Consider the following 24,554-nt stretch of genomic DNA (forward strand, 5'->3'; position numbering starts at 1 on the left):
CCTTTGTAATTGTAATCAAAGGCTACTGTACCCATTTCTAAGTGGGAGAACATGCAAAATCGCAGGGTATTCAAATACTTATTTTCCTCACTGTATATATACAGTGGTACCTTTATTTATGAAATTAATTGGGTCTGGAAATAGTTTCGTAACTTGAAAATTCTCTAAGTAGAGACGGAAGATGGAAGATAGGTCAGATTAGGGTTCGACAGGGCAAGCTGAGTGCTTAAGCAGTATGTGTTTTGTCGAGGGAACCCACTATAAACCAAATGAACTGTGAGCATGAGTGAATTGACAGCCTCCATTTTGCTTTGTTATTGCTAATCCTGTACCAAATGTTATATTTCCAAGTATGTCTCTAGTGAATAAGTGAAGCTATAGGATAGCCCGTACACACTTAGAATGGCTAGTTTGCATCAGCGGCCTGACATGGGTCACTCGTTAATTAGACTAGCACTTAGCTTTAACAACCACTTGTTGTCACCATGGTTGATAAAGAGAGCCAATTTAACTGTTTTTTTTTTGTTGTTGTTGGTGTCAGGTGTTCAGCATGTTCCTGGAGACCTTAGTGGACTTCATTCAAGTCCATAAGGACGACCTTCAAGACTGGCTGTTCGTGTTACTCACACAGCTACTGAAAAAGATGGGCGCAGACCTCCTCGGCTCAGTGCAAGCCAAGGTCCAGAGGGCGCTGGACGTGACGCGGTCAGTGAAGAATGCACTCACATTTGCCTCCAGCATGGCTGTTCTAAGGCTTTGTATCCCTACAGTGAGGCCTTCCCCAACGACCTCCAGTTTACTATCCTCATGAGGTTCACCGTGGACCAAACGCAGACGCCCAACCTCAAGGTAAAGCCCTACAAGGTCTGTGCGCGTGTCTGTGACTGTCAGAACAAGAGTTAGTCGCCAGAAGGGATGGGGTATTGGCAGTAAACATGGTAACAGTTGTTACAAGCTTATCTGTTGACATGGCCTCCTGATGGAGTTCTTTCTACGTAGTATAACGTCATTACCTTGACACCGCCTTCACATTCTTTTCCACTTCCTTATCGGAATCTTTTCCCTGCTTACTGCATTTAGTGATACGGTGGTACTGTAATTTTTCTGACTAACCCTAACACATTGAAATAGACAAAGAAAGCTATCATCGATGTCACAATAAATTGTAAACCTTGTACCTGAACACAAGCAGTGGCAACTCATATTCAGAGGTGCTGTATTTTTTTACCATTTGCAGAAAAAACTACTAATATTATTGCAGTTTTGAAGTGCTGTAAAAGATGAATGGCAACTCCATTCATTTCAGTAGGAAGAGATTCAAAACTTGAGTGTTTTAACTCATTGTCACTAAATAAATTCAATGAATAAGTTATGGCACCACCGTATTAACTTTCAGCCTTTCCACCAAGCACTACAGTAAAATCTGTGTGTGTTGTGTACGAATGGGACCCCATTGATATGGAATTAGGTTGTCTTGTCAAATTTTCAGCTTCTGAGGTACTGTACTATCAACTGGAATGGGACCTGTAGTTCCTTTTGCACCACGACACTCAGCATTTATTGACTCTCGGACAGCTCCAGACATTCCATTGCATTTCCTCAAGCGTTTTGAATTCCGATAAATAGGTGATTGTTTTCAGCACTAAGGGTCTTATATTGTTGATTACAGTGGTACCTCTACATACTCGGGATGTCCCGATTGCATATTTTTGCAGCCATGTCTGCCAATACAGAGTCACGAATTGTTCCCATAAAAAATAAATAAATAAAAAAAAACATTACTGTCCCACTGTATTATTTTTAAACAATAACACAGAAAAATACTTGCCTTATCAAATGCTTCATTACACTACCGCTAAGTTTAATAAGCTCAACAATATGTCAATCATCATTGAGATTGTTAAACATGCGGCCTCTTTTCAGTATAGCGCTCCCAGGCTTCTTTGGCAGCATCAAAGTTACAAACCTGTCAATCAATGTTAACTTTAACATGCAAATGCCAGCTGCACTGTTGAGCAAGAAAAGCAGCAGGAGGGAGATGAAGGCTGTACGCACATGAAACAGAAAAACATAAATATATTTCTTCAATTAAAAACCAGATCCTTTTCAGGCGATTCAGATCCTCTAAAGAAGTGTCACGATCGGCCCAATTTCCAATCACGTCTACTACATATGAATTTATTCGTTCCAGGACCTGGTTTGTAAGTCGAAATGGTCGTATGTCGAGCGTGATTTTTCCAAAGGAATACGTTATAATTCGAAAACCGAAATCCTTCATAAATACTGCAGGTACAATTACAGATAGCAATTACACATAGCAAAACATTAATTATAAATAAAAATCTGAATAATAATAATGTAACCGGGTTCTAATGTGGCGGTTGTGTTTTGCATGCTGTTCCTGAATGCACCATGTGACTGACAAGAGTAAGAGAGGTGTAGAAGAGTGGGTATTTTTACTTCTCATGTTCTGTTGTAGTTGACGTCGGCTATGGTGGGTAGTAGCCGTGTTGTGTTGCACAAGTTCTGAAATGTGTTAATTAGAATTTGGGGAATATTCGAAATCGCATGATATAAGAGTGAGCACCCAAAAGCTACCATTTAATGTGCTTATTATTTAAGGGATCCTCGATCTTAAAGACATGTAGGCTCTATTAAACAACAATTGTTCTGTTGTAGTAAAATATGTTGTTAGAAACACATAAAATGTTCAATCAATGGCAATATTTTATAATATTTAGTACATATTTTGACGGATAGTTGGCGCCATGTTTTTGTGGCTCGGAGGGATGACGTAATTAGGACGTTTCCAATTGTGTACGACAATTGTGTATTGCTGCCTAAACTCGCCAAGTAAAATGCCACGATGTGCTGCTTTTGGATGCAATTTCCAGTCAAATGGAAACAAGCGGAGTGATGTGAGTCTCCACAGATTTCCTATTGACAAGAAGAGGAGAAAGGTTTGGGAAAATGCATGCAGGCTGACAAAACTTCCCAAAGACCCAAGGCTTTGTTCTTGCCATTTTTCTCCTACCACATTCGAGGCTTTTAGTCGACGACAACTTATGAAAGAGCTCACACGACACGCTGGATATAAGCGGTGACTAAAATCAAATGCCGTTCTAACTATTTTCCCTCACAAGAAACCTCAACGCGCTCGGATAGCGAGTGAAATGCACGCAATAAGGCGCCAAAGACAAACTGCTGGCCGCTCTCAGGCAAGTCACTCCTGTCACTACAGCGGTAGGCGAACCTTCTGGCGTACCGCTAGTCACAGAGGAAGCTAATAATTCACCTATACTGTCTGTTCATCAGGCAGTAAATGTGTCTGTTCAGTATTCACCTACTATGAATGATGCACCCAAACTGATCCAGACACGTCCGATGCAGCGATACAGTGGCCAGCTGATGCGCGCCGAGCACTTAATATAGACCACCCTTACGTAGCTAAGCGTGAGTTGGATGTACAAGACATGGAGGACACTCGAGCCAGTTGACGAATTTAATGAGGACAGTCAGCCACGTCATGAGTCCGATCCTGACTATCACACGAGAGTTTATAATGTCAATAGTCACGAAAATAAAAATGCACTAATGACTAGGTGTGTTCAAACTTTTGGTCAGTACTGTATGTAAAGCACACGTCAGCTCTGGATGCTAACAATGTACATAATTATATTGGAATAAGTTTGATCACGCAATAGCTCACCTTGAAGATCTACTAACAAAAACCGGAGTTCTCCACAGCATACTCACTCGCGCCGTTGTCATTGAGACGCACTTGCCGGGAGTACATCACCAGTTTTGCCCAACTCTTGTCTTATCAGGTATTTCCTACTCTGCATTTTGCCTTTGCTGCTCGTCTTGTGAACGACCGACAGTGCTATCCCGCTCATCACTTTGCCGCTCTGGTTCAAATTGGAAGGGCAGAACCGAGGACATGTTTGGGTAGCTAACGAGTGACACGCTGGAAGTTCGGCAGCAGGCCTGGTGACGTCACCGTACTGCAACGTTAACAAGAATGGCACCTATCACTTAAAATAATTTTACAAATTTTATTAAAACGAAAACATTAAGAGGGGTTTTAATATCAAATTATTATAACTCATACTAACATTTATCTTTTAGGAATTACTTGTCTTTAAGGTGGAGGTTCCCTTTAACTTATGTTCTTAGCGACCGAAGCCGGTTATTTTCGTACCCATCCGTAAGGTACTGCTTGGTGGAAATACGGCTTTTCCCCTCGTCATTTTTTTTTCGTTCTCCTGCTCACTCCTTACTTTCTCTCACTCTACTGACTTGACGCCGTGCTTCTCCTCTCTCTTTCTGAAGCCCGTGCGGAGCTCGTGTTGCGGGCGAGGCAGGGGAGGGTCCGTGGTAAAATTGTTCCCCCCCAGGGCGCGGCGCCACGCCTGCTCGCTAGACGAGCAGGCCGCCGCCTGGAGACGCTCCTGCCAGGTCAGTGCGCTCCGGGGGGGAGCAACTGTGCGCCGTGTTCCCAGTACATTTGAGGAACATGAAATTTGGTTGGCATGTCTATCATGAGCAGAGCCACTAACACGTCTCCTGACCTAAAACTAAAAGACAGAACTACTAAGTGTCAAATTAGCATTATTGTAGGCTTATGACTATTTCCAGCTAGTGTTGTTTTGACAGCCCTTTTAAATTTTCGTCTTAGTCTTTGGATGAAAATACAGGGTGTCCAGAAAGTCTCTTTACCATTTCAAAAATTTATTAAAAATGCAATTGATTAGATGTTTTATTCAGATTTGTTCTGTTGTATTCAGCGTTTACTAGTTTTTTGACCTCTTTTAATACACTTCTACATGGGCACCATTAGTTGCACGAAGCACATCAAGACGGTACTCAATTTCTTGCCATGTTCGCTGTAGCATAGCCTAATCAATTGTGGCAATGTCATCAGTAATCCTTCGCTTAAAGTGCATGTGACACGAAAAAGCATGTTTATTTCATAATACACGCGGTATTTTATGCTCCTGAATGATATGGACCGCTTGGATGTGTGTGGACGCGATCGCCATATTTATTTAGTTTTTTTAATCCCGCGCCATGAAAATGAGTGACTTCCGGCTTCGGTCTTGCATTGAGGAGGAGGGCGCTGTGACGTGTACGGGAGACGGCCTCCTCTTCACTAAACAGCCATACTGTTGTGTATGAGGACTAAGGATTCAGCTGATTTTGCGGATTAATACGTTTATTTTTCGCATCACGCCAGCCAAACGGCTGAAGAAAAATCTTGCTTTATGAGGGAGAGGCGTGTGCGCCTTTTTGGAGTTTCAAAAGGTTCCCATTCACCGTGGATATTGGCCAAGCCTTACTACTGTGGGACCATTGGACTTACGAGGAAGTGAGTAAACATCTTGTTTCGTATTATGTCAAATATTAATACAGCTATTACAAAGCAAACACTACAAACTTTCTTTAAATAAAGGACTACTTACGTTTGATCATTGATAGGCATGTAAAAAGCTCTCCTCGTGCACATTAGCTGCACGTTAGCTACACAACAACTGCAGCCGCCCTCCTGAGGGGAACGAACTGTAAATTGCTCTCCGCCGGCCGGTTTGCCGATCCGCGATGACAATCGACAACCCAGTCGTCATGTCAAATAATCCGGGCTAGTTATGTGTGATTTTCCGCTTCGAAGACTTTGAAACATCACTCGGTTCGGGTTAGCATGTCGGCTAGCTGTCACGCCTCTTGGTTTGTTTACATTCTCCGAAGCCGGGTAAGGGAAATGACATATGTCCGATTTAGGTGTCATAAAATATCGTTCGGGAGGTGCGACAGTAAAGGTAAAGTCGACAGTTTTGACCATTATGGAGTAATTTTGCCATGTCATCCTGAATAAGTGCATTTTTATATAATATTGAAGTAAAGACACAGACACAATGACATTTTGCAGCTCTCTTCATCGCGTTTTCCTCGTTGTGAATAGTTCCTCCTCGACGGGCTGACTGGTCCTTCTCAAGCCATTTATTTAGCTATTGGGGAAAAATACTTGGATAAAAAGAATGTCCTGTAAAAATATTGGAGTAGAGAGAGACTGAAACAATGACATTTTGCGGCTCTCTTCGTTGCGTTTTCCTCGTTCTGAATAATTCCCCCTCAATGGGCGGAATAGTAAAACCGATGAGCCCATTCTTCCGCTGACGTCATCCACCTGTTGGGGACACTAGAGCCCTATAATGGTAGGCGTGGCTACATGGCAGATTAAAAGACTAATTTCTCGTCATCTGCGCTTTGCTAAATTGTTGTATATAGTCGAATCGTCTCAAAATATGATTGTAATTCACATAATAATGCTATTTAAGACTTTTTTTCTCATGTCGTATGCTCTTTAAGGTCAGTAATGTCCCTTATCTTTGTTCGATACACGATATCTTTAACATAGCCCAATAGAAAGAAGTCCAGGGGAGTGATATCTGGTGAACGTGGCGGCCAAGGAATTGGCCCATCCCTTCCAATCCATCGGTCTGGAAATGTTTGATTGAGGAACCCACGAACATGCAGCCCCCAATGTGGTGGTGCACCATCTTGCTGAAAAATGATGGTTGGTTGAAGGTCATTCAGTTGTCATTCACGATCACCAGATTTCACCAGGTAGCAGCGAACATGGCAAGAAATCGAGTACCGTCTCGATGTGCTTCGTGCAACTAATGCTGCCCATGTAGAAGTGTATTAAAAGAGGTAAAAAAAAAAAAAACTTCAATAAATACTAAATATAATAGAACAAATCTGAATAAAATATCTAATCAATTGCATTTTTAATAAATTTTTGAAATGGTAAAGAGACTTTATGGACACCCTGTACTTATTAGTCTTCGTCATATTTTAGCCATTTCATAATGTTTTCTTCATCGTCTAGTTTTAGTCGACGAAATCTCATACAAATTTCATTTAGCTTTAGTCGAAAGTTACTCAAAATGTTTTCGTCTGTGTTATTCAAAAAAGTTTTAGTCCAAAAATAAAAAGGTTTCCAACAATTTCAAATGAAAATACAGACAAGCACATTTTAGCGTCTACAAGGACAAGGCCAACTTTGTGATGATAATACATACTAAGCGAGAAAAGCAGTACATTATTTTTAATTAAACCTAGCTATAAGCCCCAAACTGTACGTGAAAATGTTTTCATCCTAGCATTTAACAACCTCTAGACTTACTGACCAGAAAATCTAAGTGGAGTTTAGACTGGCCACTGTTAAAAGAGGGCGCTCGCCATTCTGAAGCTAATGCTAACGCGAATGTTACTCTAACGCTAGGATTACATTTAGTTTCTGATGATCACTCAGCACAGACTTATAAAGGCTAAAGCAACGTGGCATATTCTCTCTTCCCAAGCAAACAAATCTTACAGTGTTTCCAAACTAGCAAGATGGAACGAAGCATAGCTTGAGACACATCCTAAACTCCAGTGAGGAGGGAGAGGCACAGGCACATCTCACATGAGTGACACGACCCAAATAGGTATATGAAAATGTCACGCTTTGTGATATATGACAAAAACGATGCGCATTTTCGTCTCATCGGATGAAAACAGGCATTCGTCTCGTTATGTTGTAGTCTCCCAAGCCACGTTTTTAGCTTGTCATCGTCATGAAAAATGGACGAAATATTTTCTTTTTCATCATGGCTGACGAAAGGGGTCCTTCAAAGTTTTAGTTTTAGATTTGATGTAGATTGCTACCAATTTGGAACTATTTTGGGATATAAGCGACCCTACTTAAGAGTGTTTTTTATTCTCGATGATAGCTTTGCATCATGAGCGTAACGGTACACACAAGTCACGGTTCCGTACGTACCCCGGTATGGGAGTTATGGCACTGGTTCGGTACAACAGGGAAAAACAAAAAGGCGTTTTTTTAATCACACTATTTGAGAGTTAAAACTAAAAAGCAGCTCCTATTAAAGTGCAGAATAAATAGAAGAAAAAATCAAACTTGTGGTTTTATTGTTCTAACGTTCTTAAATTTACAGTTTATGTGCAAAAATAGACAACACACCGTTTTTTGTAGGGATGGACTGAGGTAACAGTTATAGTCAGGTAGGACTTGTCATCTGAAAAAACTTTTTTTATAAGGATAAGATACCGGTAGTACCCGGGTTACAAACGAGTTCCGTTCCTCCGCTGGCGACGTTACCCGAATTTTCGCGCAAGTTGGAAATAACCCATCAACAACCCCTAAATAACCCCTAAATCTCAAAATAACTATCCAAAAACATGTTATATACGTCATTTTACTGTCCTCACCGAGACGTTAGCACCAAGTCCTTGCTGGGCAGCGAGCTAAGCCGTAATCTTTTCTCGGCTGCACAACTTCGTGGGAGCAAATGTTCTCTTCTTCGTGTGCACAAATACGTAATAAAAATCTAAGTACAGCAAAAGAACAATTGGCTTACATAGCAAAAGCCTGCTATCTTAAATGCTATAAAATGCTAACTTTTTTTTTTTTTTTTTCAGAATGCTCTTAACAAATTGTTCAAACACGTAAAACTAAAAATGGCTAAATATACCAATAAACTAAATTACGAATACATTAAAAAAACCTTTAGCTCAAACAAAAACTGAGCTTATGTTGGTCTTAACAGGGAGCAGCTGGATTCAGCCATGTGAAATGAGTCATGTCATATTCACTGTCGCCACGAGAGGACAGTGTATGCACCTAAATCAATAAAAGTAAATGCAAACACTTTCAAAACCATTACAACCCCACTTTTATTAAACGAATACTCGAAGCAGGAAAATTTAATTCAAATCTTTTTTCTAATTGAATTACTCGAGTTAATCGATTAAACGTTATAGCACTAAATTCTATATTCATTTCAAATAATAGTTTGTGATACAAGTGGTTTTGAGCACCCGTGTCCCGTTAAACACGAACTCCATGTTCGATATCTTTCAAATTGATAACATCGGGTCATTTGTTTTTGATTTTTGGCTGCAGGTCAAAGTGGCAATTCTGCGATACATCGAGACACTCACGCTGCAAATGGAGGCTCCCGACTTCGTCAACTCCAGCGAGACTCGGCTGGCCGTCTCGCGCATCATCACCTGGACCACAGACCCCAAGAGCTCAGATGTCAGAAAGGTACGCGGGTCTCTACTGGTTCATTCAAGGAGAATTTGCTTAATTGCCATCCTCACATGTTCGTATCATCGCAGGCGGCCCAGGCGGTGCTGATCGCCCTCTTCCAGCTCAACACGCCTGAGTTCAGCATGCTGCTGGCAGCGCTGCCCAAGACCTTCCAGGACGGAGCCACCAAGCTGCTCCAGAACCACCTGAAGAACACGGGAAACGCCGCTCAGGTAGCGCGCGGCACAAGTCGGCATCACTTAAAGCCGACCCAAAGTTAACGTCGCTTTGCATTACCTCCCTCAGGCAACGATAGGTAGCCCTCTGACCCGACACACCCCTCGCTCACCGGCCAGTTGGCCCAGCCCCGTGACGTCCCCCACCAACACCTCACAAAACACCCCCATACAAAGGTAATGTACGTTTCCACCAGATGAATCCACAGAAATGGGAAATTTTCAATTGACGATACTCGTATGCTACTTTAAAAATGAGCATTTTTTACATTGACTGCACAGTAACAACAGTAAATAAGTTTAAATTTTTTTTTTTTTTTTTTTAATCAGTTCGGTTATTATTTAGACAGATAAAAGCACTAAACATGTTTCTAATTAGCGATTACCATATTTTCATGTGTATAAGGTGCATTTTCAATGAATGGCCTATTTTAAAACTTTTCATATACAGGGTGGACTGCATTATAAGGCGCAGTAGTAGTAGTAGTAGTAGTGGTTTGGGTTGCGTTTTACATCCACAAGATGGTGCTGCGCTAAAAGGAATGTCATGCCATGATTAATCTATACCAGGGGTCAGCAACCCTGGTCCTCGAGTGCCACTATCCAGCTTGTTTTCCATGTCTCCCTCCTTTAACGCACCTGAATCAAATAGTCATGGTCGTTATCAGGCTCCTGCAGAGCTTGCTGATGAGCTGATAATTTGATTCAGGTGTGTCAAAGGAGGGAGACATGGAAAACAAGCTGGATAGTGGCACTCAAGGGCCAGGGTTGCTGACCCCTGACCTATTACTGATCCATATATAAGGCGCATTGGATTACAAGGCGACCTGTCTGCTTTTGAGAAAATTGAAGGCTTTTAGGTGCAAAATACGGTAATAAATTATTATTATTTATTTTATTTATTTTTTCCCGTCATTTGTTAAAACACTTCATTTTCATTCAGTACATCAAAATATATCTTTTGATTTATTTTACTATTTTAATAATACTGTTTAAATGAAATGGAGAATAACCTATTGTAATTTCATATTGTAAAAAAAAAAAAAAATCTTTTTTTATATTATACATATAGTTAGGGCTGCAACTAACCATAACCATTATTTTAATAATTGATTAATCAGACAATTAATTAATCGATTAATGGGATAAATGTTACTTTTTTCAATTACCCCACAATATACGAAGAAGTTGTTTTAGGCATGTTGTAAGCAACAAGACAAAATGGATGACTATTTCTTTCAAAAATAATATTTTATTACAGCTTCCTGACTTAACTGTAGTCTAAAAATGTATCGGTTATCACATTCGTTTCCAACTAATTTATTGATGGATTTTAATCGATTAGTTGTTTCAGCCTTATTAAGGAGCTAGTTTAGAGGGTAAGGGGTCCGAAAATGGGCAAAAAACTGTGAATTGCTGTTTTCCAAAGGAAATTCCAAAGGAAAAGCTGATTTTTGTGTACACAAAAAAGCCCGCAAATAGTTTGCTGAAGACATGTCAGCAAAGCACATGGATTAGTGGAACCATGTCCTATGGTCTGATGAGACGGGCGGGCTTTCTTGCGTACCGTCTTCAGAAGAGGCTTCCTCCTGGGGTGACAGCCACCAATTTGATGAAGAGTGCGGCGTATGGTCCGAGCACTAACAGGCTGACTTCCCCACCTCTTTAATCTCTGCAGCAATGCTTACAGCACTCCTGTAACGTGTCACATGACATTTTGGAGGGAAAATGACAAGCAGTACTCGATTTGGACATTTAGTGATGTACATTTTCTCAAAGCGGCGTACTCACTTTTTGTTGCCAGGGGTTTAGATATTAATGGCTATATTTTGAGTTATTTTGAGGGGGAAATAAATTTAACTCTATTATAAAAGCTGCACACAGACGACTTTTCATTGTGTCAAAGTTTCAGTTTGTCAGTGTTGTCCCATGAAAAGATATACTTAAATATCTAGAGAAATGAGTGGGGTGTACTCACTTTTGTGATACACTGTATTCCGACAAAAAAACAGATAAATATACTTCCAAACAAACGTCACTCTGATTAAGTGAATCCTCGAAGCATAAAAATTTGATTTGAAGCTTTTTTTTTTTAATGGAATTGCTTAATTTAATCGATTAGTCTTTGCAGCACGAGAAGGAATACAAAACAAAAAAAAGTTTTGAATGGTGGCTTTGTTATCCTCTCTTTATTTTGTGCGTCGACATCACAACTGCTTTGATAGGATTGTCTTTTGTCACCCTTTCCAGTGCATTTGACTATGACACCGAGAACATGAACTCGGAGGACATTTACAGCTCTCTGAAAGGCGTCACCGAGGCCATTCAGAACTTCAGCGTGCGCAGCCAAGAGGATATGAACGAGCAGCTCCAGGAAGGCGGCAACGTGGCGGACGGCCGAGCGCCCGACCCCGCCGACGGCGGACGCACGGCTCTGGACAACAAGACCTCCCTCCTCAACACGCCCCTGCTGTCCAACAGCCCCCGCGGCGCCCGCAAGCTCTTCTCGGACTCCCCGTACAAGCCCGGCCGTAAAGACGGGAGCCTGGACGACCCGGAGCGGCTCGCGGACGGTAAAGAGGGATGAAAAGAAAACAATATGTGCTGTTTTTTTCTCTAGTTGAAGACACAACTAGCAGTGTTGTCACAGAATACTTGGAAAAAGTTGTTTAATCACTGATTACGCCTCAAGAAAGTTTTTTTTTTTTTTTTAATCAAATAACTAATTTACTTTAAAAGTAATTTATCTGTTACTTTTGACCAATTTTTCCCCCTTTGCCACCTCGACATAAGAACGACAACAGAAAAATGTCATCGCATGTAATTGACTTTCCGATAAAATTAATTTTCAAGTTAGCAGAGGTTTAATTAGTCGATGGAGTTGATTTCAACCACCATTAACACACGCTAGTTAGCCACTTCGGAGCCCTGAAACTAACAAATAACTGACAAACTGCATGGAATTTGTTGAAATCAGCTCCACCAACTAATTAAAACCCGCTAACTCGAAGATTAAGCCTAATGTCAAAAATTGAGAATTTCGGTTTAGGGTTAACAGCATATCGGTGCCAATGTAAAACAATTCAAATTGACTGCACAATTCACAACAACACACGAATGAATTGCACAGAGCAATAAACACAAAGCACAACCCGGAAGTATGGCGTACACACACACGGTCAATGTGGCAACAAAACGTGGCGGCAACTAAGCACTTTAGACTCAGTCGGACTTACGACACATCCCAAAGATGCTAAACGAACACATCACCTCACGGAATTAATGTGCAACACGAATATGATGTAAATAATACGCGATGACGAGTGGGAGTGTTTTCCGAAACTTCCGGGTTCGCGGTGAATCAGTAACAAGCAAACTTTTGCTCAGTCGACAATGTTTATTGATTAGAAAATGCAGATTATGAGGTTGAGAATGAGGTTTATTGATTACAATCCCACAAGAGCAAGCAAACACACATCAAAAAACAAGAACAATGGCAACAATGACGCTAGACTTGAGTTCAACGATCCCAGAATCCCCCAGCAAAACAAAATGTCCCTTAAAAATGAAAATCGCTTACCGTGACAAACGAGCGGGGAGCCAACGCTCCGGTAAGGCGGCAAAGGAACAAAGCCAGGCGATCCGTATGTGACCCACTAGCGGACTTCACGGGTCGCCCGGAAATGTCCTGTTTTTGTAGGGACGGGCCACACGGGGGCGGAGACGGCTAACCTCCGCTCCCAGGCGGCGCGGACCCGTCCAATGACAAAGCCACTTTTGGTTCAGCCCCTCGAAAAAGGGGCTTTTCCTTGCGTGGTTCCCAGGTTTTGCTGTCCGGTAGCAGATGTTGTGTTCCCACGGTAAATATTATAAGTGCAAAACAAGTTATCTCGTGAGATTCCCTCCTAACTTATGGGACTGAAGCGCGTACTATGGTGGAAAGCAAGTTATCTCGTGAGATTCCCTACTCAGGCACGTCTTCTAACTATGGGAACAAGGTGAAAAACAATAGAAGTTGTTACAATCTATGTCACTGAAGCAATCATACATCACAAAGGCATAATGTAATATTTTCCCCCATCAGGGAGCGACGACTTCCCGCCATTGCAATGGCAAAGCTAGAAACAGCCGTGAATGTAGTAGCTCCAACCTATCATTGGAACCCTCCAGAATGAAGGAAAAATACTTATGTTCATTCAACGACGAACACAGATCAACATTCCCTCACATATCTCAACAAGTAGCTGTACCCGCGCTGGCACACGCCTTTCTCAGTCCCAAAACACTAAGCGTGTGACTCAAGACCAAAACAGGAAGTAAATATGAGCGGTTACCAGGGAAACGAATGCGTAGTGGGAACCTTTCTAACATTTTGTATTTAAAATGCCATTCGTATATAACTACAGTATTCTTCATTCTACATACATTATGAGCCAATAACAAAATAGTAACACACAGACACTAAGGAAACTACCTGTAATCAGATCACTGGTTTGGAAAAATGAACGTGTTAGATTGCTCGTTACTGAAAGAAAGTAATCAGATTACGGTAACGCCTTACTTAGTAACGCGTTAGTGAAAACATTGGCAACTAGTATAAATTTGTTGTTTTACATGTGCACAGAAGGCGGCCTGGACCAGTCAGAGCTGATGGGCGAGCTGCTGAAGGAGCTGTCCAATCACAACGAGCGCGTGGAAGAGCGCAAGGCGGCGCTCGGCGAGCTCCTTAAGCTCATCCACGACAACACGCTGCAGGTGTGGGACGAGCACTTTAAGACCATCTTGTTGCTGCTGCTGGAGACCATGGGCGACAGAGAGGTACGTAACCAAAAGGGTGTAACGTCTCTAATAAGCCACAATTGTTCTCTTTTAGTAAAATATGTTATTAGAAACACATAAAATATTGACATTGATTTCAAAATTTAATATTTAGTACACGTTTTGACCTACAGAGGCCGCATGTTTTACGCGAGCAATGCACGCTTGGAGGTGATGACGTGGTTGGGCTGGACTGGTAGAATAGCTGTGCTGTATACTAGCAAAGCTAGTATGATGACGGGCATGATTTTGTAACATTCTGCTGCTGGTCAGATTGTTTTGTTACAGAGCTGTGGGATAAGTTCCCTGCATCCAATTCCAACTCATCAGCAATGTCTTTAAACCGACCCTAGGCGGGTTGCAGAGATAGTGTCTTTCTGTCATTTGACAGTTTGCAGTTGCATCCTTGCCTTGGTTTTTTCGTTCGTCTGCCTCTCACCTCAGTTTTCCCTCGGAGATTTTTTTTTTCTTTTTCTTTTCGCAATCATGTTTTTTTTGTGTTTAATGCAGTGTTTTTTTCGTCAATGATGACGATAACAAAAATATTTCATCAACGAACAATTTTTTCATGACGATGACACACTGAAAACGTGTCTTGGGGGACTAAAACATGACGAGATCGATGCCAGTTGTCGTCGAAAACAAAATAAATATTTGTCATAGTTTCCATCATAAATTCACAATGTGTGATATTTTCTTATTTTATGTGTAGTTAGAACACATTTAGCAGTGTTTGGTCGTGTCACTCAATTCACGTGCTGCTCCTCCTCCCTGGATGCCATGTTGCTTTAGTCTTTAAAGATCTGTGCTGAGTGATCATCACACGCTAAATTTGTTGCATTAGCATAGCGTTAGCATTAGCATTTAGTGCGGTGACTCGTTGTGGCTACAAAAACAACACTGGTTCAATTAACCTTTTTACGCAATCCCTCTGTTCGGCTATCACAATGTTGGTCAAATCGTGATTTGTTACAAAGCCTGTTGTGGGAGCTTTCCTGACTACGTAACTGCAGCCAATTCAAGTTCTTCAAGACTGTATTTAAGCCCAGGCAATCCAAGAGAAGGGATACTAACTTGCTGGGCGCCATTCGACACCTTGTACCCTCGATTTTTGTGCATTTGCTAGTTTGTTTGTCTGTCGCCCTTGTTTTGAAGTCTCCTACGTTGTGCTGATATTTGTGTGTATTTGTTTTGTTGTCGTATCGGCTCCCTGCCTGCCGCATAGGTTCGTATTATTGAACCCCGTCGACCTACTGTCACGGACCTATTGTGTTATTCCCCCTTTTCCGCGATCGCGTGTATTTTTTTTGTTTGTATTAGATAAACCTTAGAACACATCCCTCCGTTGTTTTGTGCTTTGAGGTACAACCTTGTTTCCGCATTTGAGGACCCTAACATCGGCCAAAGATGGATGATGGGCTCTCTTCCTCGGCTCTACGATCCAGTAGCAATTTGATTTTGTTATGTTATCAGTTTAATTTAGCTATTTCCACCTTGCTATGTTTGGCGATGTTTGTTTGCCCTTTTTCGTCTGACTGCGAAAAAGAGGACGTGACAATCGGCCCGCCATGATATTTACGTCATCAACCATCATACTTTGATGGAATTTGTTGAAATAACTCCACCTACTAACACCCTGCAAACTCAAAGATTAAGCCTGATGTCGAAAATCCTGAACTTATGCTTTAAATACTCGAGTCCTCACTACTAAAATACTCGAGTACTCATTACTTTACAACTTGAGTACCTTTAATTCATTACTGCTCGAGTACTCACTACTTAAGTACTTGAGTACTCATTACTTTAATACTCGAGTACTTGTTACTTAAATACTCGTACTCATTACTTTTATACTTGAGTACTTGTTAGTACTTACTGAAGTACTTGAGTACTTTAAGTATTCGAGTACTCATGACTTAAATACTTAAGTACCCATTACTTTAATACTTGAGTACTTGAGTGTTTGTTACTTAAGTACTTGAGTACTTTAAGTATTTGAGTACTAATGACTTAAATACTCAAGTACTCATTACTTTAATACTTGAGTACTTGTGAGGCTTTCTTACTAAAGTACTTGAGTACTTTAAGTATTCGAGTACTCATGACTTAAATACTTGAGTACTTGTTACTTAAGTACTTGAGTACTTTAAGTATTTAAGTACTCATGACTTAAAGTATTAGAGTACCCATTATTTTTAATAATTGAGTACTTCAGTACTTGTTACTTAAGTATTTCAGTACTCATGACGTAAGTATTCGCGTACTCGTTACTTTAATGTTCAAGTACTTGAGTACCTGTTACTTAAATACTTGAGTACATGTTACTTAAGTACTCGAGTACTCATTCCTTAAATACTTGAGTACTTATTACTACTTGAGTACTTTGTTACTTATGTACTTAAGTACTCATTACTTAACTACTCGAGTAATCGGGAATTTAGCGCTTGCTTTCACATATGCCTCGTCCCAGGAAAGTCCCGGACATTATACTATGATGCGACCCATTAAATGTCCGCATAATCTCCATGTCAGTCCACCTGGGAAATTGCCTTCACATGCAAGGCCTGCCCGTTTAAATCCAGGGATTTTAACAGTGTTTAGGGTTATGTGAAAGGGGCTTAAGTGTGCCGCTTTTCTCATCAGCAGCGTGAGCGGATTTGAGTGGACTGACTCAATGAAGTATTTTTAACATAGACAAGTATTTTTTTACGTTATTCTTGTTTAAAAATAATTATGTGGTACAGTAACATGTTTTTTTGGGGGGGGTTTTTTCCTAACACTTTTTTCGGTGTTGGATCGGGACTAAATGTATATCTGGTATAAAATGTGAATAGTTCATGCTTCAATAGTTTTTTTTCTTCTATTTTGCACAGGAACAGTTGCTGTTAACAGTTAATACACTTTTCTATGTAAAAAAAAAAATTCAAATGGCAATTTAGTTTAAATGGAGATACACGCCTCTCTGTTTTTATACATTTTAAAACGTAATAATGTGCCATAGTTGAACTATCGCAATAGGTATCGGATCGCCACACAGGTATCAGTTTACGGATTGGCTCGTGACACAAGTGGATCGTCCAAGCCCTAGTACGTAGTACTTTTCATGTTCTGAATTCTGAATATTTGTCCATTATATGAAGCAGGAAAAAAAAAAAAAACGATGAAAAACCTTTCGTAATCTGAATATATCGTATACAAAAGCGTTCGTATGTCGAGGTACCCCTGTATATATTGAAATATTAATTTTCACAATCACACATTCTTGATGTATTGTTAATATTTTTTGGATGTTATTTTGTAATTGAGTTATTGTAATGAAATGTTCCTCCAGCACGTCATTCGTACGCTGGCTCTGCGGGTCCTGCGGGAGATTCTCAGCAAGCAGCCGTGGAGGTTCAAGAACTATGCCGAGCTCACCATTATGAAGGCCTTGGAGGCGCACAAGGACCCCCACAAGGAGGTACAAAAAAACAAAACACTGAAGGCAAACAACTCTAAATTTGCAAAGTAATTGCTTCAAAATCTATAATATTATCATTTCCTGCAGGTGGTCCGAGCGGCCGAGGAGACGGCGGCCATGCTGGCGCTGTCCATCAGCCCGGAGCAGTGCATCAAGGTCCTTTGTCCCATCATCCAGTCGGCCGACTACCCCATCAACCTGGCCGCCATCAAAATGCAGACCAAGGTGGTGGAGAGGATCCCCCGCGACGGCCTCGGCGGGCTGCTCCCCGAGATCGTTCCGGGACTCATACAGGTTAATAATGGAATATTTCTCAAAAAAAAAAAAAACAGACAGACTAATGAGCCATATTTGTGGGCAAGCAGGGTTACGACAACTCCGAGAGCAGCGTGAGAAAAGCCTGCGTCTTTTGCTTGGTGGCCATCTACGCCGTCATCGGAGAGGACCTCAAACTGCATCTCAGCCAGCTCTCCAGCAGCAAGGTGAGATGGAAATACATGGACCGAAGCACGGCTGTCAAACTCACAAATCGTGTGCATTTGACTTCATGTTTCTCGATTAAATGAAATTTTAAAACATTTTCTGTCTTCCATGAAAGCTCGAAGACACAGTATACAGGGAAGAAAAAAATTATTTGAATACCCTGCTATTTTACAAGTTCTCCCACATAGAGAGGTCTGAAATTTTCATCGTAGGTGCATGTGCACTGTGAGAGAGATAATCTTGAAAGAAAAATCCAGAAATCACAATGTATGATTTTGAATGATTTATGTGTATGATACAGCTGCAAATAAGTATTTGAACACCTAAGAAAACGAATGTTAATATTTGGTACAGTAGCCTTTGTTTGCAATTACAGAGGTCTAACGTTACCTGTAGTTCATCACCAGGTTTACACACACACTGCAGGAGGGATCTTGGCCCACCCATCAGTTAGGTTTTTGGGCTGTCGCTGAGGAACATTGAGTTTCAGCTCCCTCCAACGGTTTTCTAGGTCTGGAGCTTGGCCATGCTAGAACCCTCTTATGCTTCTTACGGAGCCAGCCACTCCTCGGTTTTCCTGGCTTTGTGCTTAGGGTCATTGTCATGTTGGAAGACCCAGGCACGACCCATCTTCAATGCTCTGACTGAAGGAAGGAGGTTTTTTTCCGTCAAAATCTCACAATACAGGGCCCCAGTCATCCTCTCTTTAATACAGTGCACTCCTCCTGTCCCATGTACAGAGAAACGCCCTCGAAGCATGATGCTACCACCCCCATGCTTCACATTAGGGATGGTGTTCTCATCATTCTTCATCCGCCGTACACGGTTATTGGAATTATGACCAAAAAGTTCTATTTTTCTCTAATCCGACCACAAAACTTGCTCCCATGACTCCTCTGCATCATCCAAATGGTCATAGGCAAACTTAAGACTGGCCTTGACATGGTGCTGATTTAAACAGGGGAACCTTCCGTGCCATGCATAATTTCAAACCGTGACGTCTTGGTGTATTACCAAAATTAAACTTGGAAACAGTGATCCCAGCTCTTTTCAGGTTATTGACCAACTCCTGTCGTGTAATTCTGAGCTGATTCCTCACCTTTCTTAGGATCGTGAGACCCCACGAGGTGATATCTGAGATGGGGATCCACTCCGATTGAGATTGACCATCATGTTTTGCTTTCTTTTTTCACCAAGCTGCTTGGCAATTGCTCCGTAGGCCTTTCCGGCCTTGTGGAGGTGAACAATTTTGTCTCTGGTGTCTTTGGACAGCTTGTTGGTCTTGACCAGTTGGGCACCTTACTTTAAAAAAGTAATTAGTTATAGTTACTCACTACATCTTCCAAAAAGTAACTGAGTTAGTAACTGAATTACTCTATAGTAAAAGTAACTAGTTACCAGGGAAAGTAATTATTTCCGTTACTTTAAAAAGAAGTTGTTGTATGTCAAAGAATTTGACATTTTCTGAGCGGTATTCGAGTCAGTTGACAAGAGAGAATGACAGGTAGTTGTGTTATAGAGCCTTGTAATATTTATTGCACCTCACCAGCAACAGATTTATCCTACACTTGAAGTGCAACAAAAATCAACAGTAAACAATATAATAAAATAACAATCAGCAGTAAACAATATAAAGTAGAGCTGAAACAAATACTCGAGCAACTCGAGTAACTCCAAGTTTAAAACTGATCCGAGTAATTTTTTTTCCCCTCGAGGAATCATTTAATTTTGCCAGCTCGAAGCATCACGTTTTGCCCGGACTACTTTTAATGCGGGACAACACGCTGACGTCACGTACGAGAGGAAGAAGGAATTAAAAAATACCTTACTGCAGCCGACAGCTGTTACAAACTGTGCCGACGTTGCTAAAAACTACGCCCGCATGTTGCTACGTGGTAGCAGGTAGCGTCTGTATGCGTGTCATAGATATCACATGTACGTAGAACTAGATGCGAAATGACCGACTCGGCGGCGTTAATAAAACAGCCGCCATCTTAAAGCAGTACACTTCTCAGCGCTCATAAATAAGATTAACGTTACCGTCACTCGCTAACGTAACGTTATCCCTGCAGAGGGCTAGGTTTGTATTCATTATGACTACTGTCGAGTGTGGCTAACTCTTACATACAGGCTTTATTTAATCTGTGAAAACAGCGCTGCAGAGTGATTAGGGTGTAAAATAAAAACTTAATAATGCTAACTGTCAATTTTAGCTCAGTAGTCATTGCTGGATAAAACACCAAGTAGCACTGGTGCCTAATGTGCTCCAATACAGCACAACATTTATTTTGAACACTGCAAAAACTCAAAATCCTATCATGACTTACAGTTTAGAATAACTTAAAACTTAACTAGAACTTATAGCTTGACACAAGTGGAAATTCAATTGAAACACGTGTGGAAAAACACCTAACTTTTAAGTGATGTATGTTATCAAGCGTAATTACATTTTTAGGTAAGAAATATATATATTTTTTATAAGATCTAAAAGTTTTTTGAGTGAAAGCAGTGAATTAGTCTTTTTTTTTTTTTTTTAAGTCACATTTGAGACGCAATTGTTGGCTGTTTTCAACAATGTACATCGAAAATAAAGTCAATGATTGACTGAAAATGGTTCAATATTAGATGAAATGTCTTGTTTTCTCATCTGTATTTATAATTGCTCTTTACCTAAAAAAAATGTTTTATCCGATTACTCGTTTAATCGATAGAATTTTCAGTCGATTACTCGATTACTAAAATATTCGATAGCTGCAGCCCTAATATAAAGTGAGTTTAATCAATTAAATCTCTCACAACCTGAGACAACTGGTCAAGTAGACATAGCCTACTGTACTTCAAGTATTTTGACTTGAAATAGTGTTTATATCTCCACCTCGTAAAGGACAAATTTTCCTCTGAATGCCCTGCCATCATATCCCTCTGCATCTGTTTTGTGTGTGTGTGTTTGCCGCACGCGCTGTTCCGGTTTGTGTGTGAATGGCTTACCATGACACATGACTCTAACCCTCAGCCAATCACAGTCACTTTCATCGCGTCTATCCAGGTGTTGCATTTAGGTAGCCTCGTCCCTACTCCTCCCGTCACCCTCAAAGCGTCTGCTGTCCTCAAGATGGAAGCAGCATTCTTGCTGGCTGACAGTGGGGGATGGGAACGAGACTAGCATTCAGGTGTCGCAAAAACAGAAACGTTAGCAAGCTTTGGAAAGCATTGTCTGATTGAGAGTCATAAGAAGTACGTGCTGTAATATTCTGATACAGAATTATCCGAGGCACCCTAAAGTGCACACGGCGCCAATATTGTTTTGCTCACATGATGCGGGAGTGAGTTAGAGACATGGCCTGCCGAGAGCAGTATGTTTGTGTTAATGTTGAAGTTATATGTGCTATTAAAGAAACAGTGTGCCAGCACGTCCTGTGTGGTATCTTTGCTAAGAAAAAGCACAAAACAAAACACGTGCGCTATTCTCGAACCTGAACGCACCCCAAGTCTTGGATGACAAATAAACAGAGCAGAGTAGACTCGCTACGCCTAATAGTTTCTTCAATTTATTCAGAGTAAGTAACACACCGCTTTTGACCGTCAGTAACGGTAACAGCGTTGTAACGGCGGAAAAAATAATAAGTTAGATTACCCCGTTACTGAAAAAATAACACCGTTACATAACGGCGTTATTCCCAACACTGGTCCTGACCATGTTACAAGTCTGAGTCTTACTGATTGTGTGGGGTGGACAGGTGTCTTTATGCTGCCATCAACCTCAAACAAGTGCATCTGATTCAGGATAATAAATGGGAGTGGAAGTGGACTTTTAATAGGCGGACAAACAGGTCTTTCAGGGTCAGAATTCTAGCTGATACACAAGTGTTCAAATACTTATTTGCAGCTGTATCACACAAAAAATTGTTTAAAAATCATGCATTGTAATTTCGGGATTTTTCTTTTTCCATGATTTCTAAGTGGGAGAACTTGCAAAATAGCAGTGTCTTCAAATACTTTTTCTTCACTGTATCAACTTAAACCTGAATTACTTTATTAGTGTTAGTTGATTCATACAAAAAATGGTAATATTGACTTTTTACAATTATTTGAATTAATAAAAAAATTAATTGAATTGAAGAAAATAAATGTTTACTTTTTTTGCCTTTTGTTTATGAAAAAAAAAAAAAAAAGATGATTTCTTCCCTTCTTGGTTTCATATTTTAAAAGTGCAACTCAATGATGATAATAAACAGGTAGACGTGTCACACCAACACCAGTGACATTCTGATGAAGGCAGAAGTAGTCGCAGGAACATGTCAGGTAATTAAAACAACCTAAAACAATTGTCAGCTTTTATTTTGGCGCAGGGAGCGGAGAGCAGGTAGTACTTCCGCACGGGAGTTAGAGCGCATGTACACAGAAGAAGAAGAAGAGAGAGAGGGGAAAGATTACAGCTTAGTTCGCTGTCTAGCTAGGATTTAGCTCCAACCTGTTAGCGAGGACGATACAATGACGTATAATACATGTTTTTGGGTAGTTATTTTGAGATTTAGAGGGTACTTAAAGGGTTCATTCTAATTTACGCGGAAATTCAGGTTAACAAGAATGGAACTCGGTCTCAACTCGGGGACTACCTGTATAATACAATATAATATAAATTCCATGATAATAATATTTCAAAGAATTCAATATAAATATACATATACAGTACTATATATAATTGAAAAAAATAATTTGGGCTGTTTTTTTTTTTTTTACTAATTTTAAGAGACTATTCCGCTTTGTTTTTTATTAAAATAATGCAAATAAATAAAACCAAAAAATAAAAGAATGTTGTTGTTTTTTTTCTTTTTTAAATTCAGTTTAACTCAATAATTAGAAAACAAAATTGAAAATAAATGTTTCTTGATTTTCCTTTATTTTTATTTTAAACGTAACATTTTTTAATTGGGGAATGAAAAATGTGAATGTTTTTTTTTTTAATCCATTCATTTATATTTCATTTTATCTTTTATTTATTTGCATTTTTTTAATTAAAAACAAAAGGGGAGATTAAAACAGTTAATGCACTCTTTTTCAATTTGGAGATTTCATATTTAAAAAAAAAATAATAATAACAAAAAAAAGACAAAAAGTAAATATTCTCTTTATTTTTTTTACCCAAAAAAAAACTTTATTTTCAAACCAAAGAAATGTTATATACATTTCATTTTAGCAGAAAACATGATGTCAATGCACAGGACTTCACACAAAATCAGGGAGCGGGCCAGATAGAGCCCCCGGGACCGCCAGTTTGACACCCAGGCTTGACATGAACCACAATGAAAATACAAAGTAGTGATTTGACAACAAAAAAAGACTCACCAATGATAATAAAGTCATTCAATGTAATTGTTTGTTGTCGTTTCAGCTGAAACTATTGAACCTTTACATCAAGCGCGCCCAGTCAGGTTCCGGTGGAAGCGAGCCGGCATCGGACAACCTATAGGGGAATCGGCGCCTTCTTGTGGCCTACACTCAAGAGAAACGAGAAAATGTCCGTCCTTTCCCGCCTCCTCATTGGCTCAAAGGAATTACCACCCGCCCAACCTCCCTAGCTAACCGGGATTATCTATTGATGCTCATTTTTCTCTAATTTAGCCCAAAGGTGTTCACCACCATAAAAGAAAACAAAAATGGTACACAAGCAGGCGTGCTTGGCTATGCATGACTCACCACTGTACATTTTTTTTTTTCAATTCTGTTATCCAACTCCTAAATCTTGTCCGCTTTGTTTTTTTTTTTTTTTAACGAATGTGAAGAAAATGTCCACCCCTTTCAGAATGGCGACATAGTGGATATGTATCTTATATATTAAAGAAAGGAGTATCCCAAATAGTCCTCAATGGGGGTGTGCACCTTTTTTTTTTTTTTTTCACCCCTTTGCTCTCTTTACACTTGTAGATTATTTTTATTCTTTTACAGAATCAAACATGTCACCTTGGCTTGTCTTTATTCCCTGTCATGTAACTTCTAGTTTGTCTTATTCCCGCGTCCTGTGTATTTCCAAAGCCGTGCTTACGATACAATAAACAACTTGTACAGATTGTCGTTCTGTTCCATTCTACTGCAGCGACTTAATATCTATGTTAATTCATTACATATTAACCCGCTAATGTTGTTTTCTTACCGACGCTGTTCATGGGTCAGTTGCGCCTGCTGCTGTACTCTTAACCGTTTCGAGAGGATAACACGGTGCGTGTTTTTAATTGTGTTCCGAATTTTTAAGTGTAAGGTTGAAATATATATTAGGGCTGCAACTAAAAATTATTTTTATAATAAAGGCTTTGAGTATAAAATATAAAAAGGATGTTCTCAGTATGCAATTCAAACTAGTCTTTTTCATTCAAATAATAAGTGCTGCTGATTGACATTTTTTGGTTCTTGTGGGCAAAACGCCAATATTAACTCAATCACTCCCTGCCATTTTCACCGGTGC

General features: G+C 40.2%; 1 protein-coding gene across 9 annotated transcripts in view; it reads left to right on the forward strand.

Annotated features, from left to right (window-relative positions):
• clasp2 (cytoplasmic linker associated protein 2) overlaps positions 1-24,162 on the forward strand; it is a 153,035-nt gene extending 128,873 nt beyond the window's left edge. For all 9 annotated transcript variants that reach the window (XM_057827956.1, XM_057827947.1, XM_057827948.1 and 6 more), the window contains 11 exons: positions 542-705; positions 771-849; positions 8,969-9,112; positions 9,187-9,330; positions 9,404-9,510; positions 11,584-11,906; positions 13,958-14,151; positions 17,483-17,611; positions 17,699-17,905; positions 17,977-18,093; positions 23,487-24,162. In XM_057827956.1, the coding sequence (XP_057683939.1) occupies positions 542-705; positions 771-849; positions 8,969-9,112; positions 9,187-9,330; positions 9,404-9,510; positions 11,584-11,906; positions 13,958-14,151; positions 17,483-17,611; positions 17,699-17,905; positions 17,977-18,093; positions 23,487-23,564 (1,686 nt within the window). In that variant the 3' untranslated portion in view covers positions 23,565-24,162. The remainder of the gene's footprint in view (positions 1-541; positions 706-770; positions 850-8,968; positions 9,113-9,186; positions 9,331-9,403; positions 9,511-11,583; positions 11,907-13,957; positions 14,152-17,482; positions 17,612-17,698; positions 17,906-17,976; positions 18,094-23,486) is intronic.
• Positions 24,163-24,554: the final 392 nt, after the last annotated feature.

This window comes from Corythoichthys intestinalis, chromosome 22 (genome assembly GCF_030265065.1).
Source record: "Corythoichthys intestinalis isolate RoL2023-P3 chromosome 22, ASM3026506v1, whole genome shotgun sequence".
Lineage (NCBI taxonomy): Eukaryota > Metazoa > Chordata > Actinopteri > Syngnathiformes > Syngnathidae > Corythoichthys > Corythoichthys intestinalis.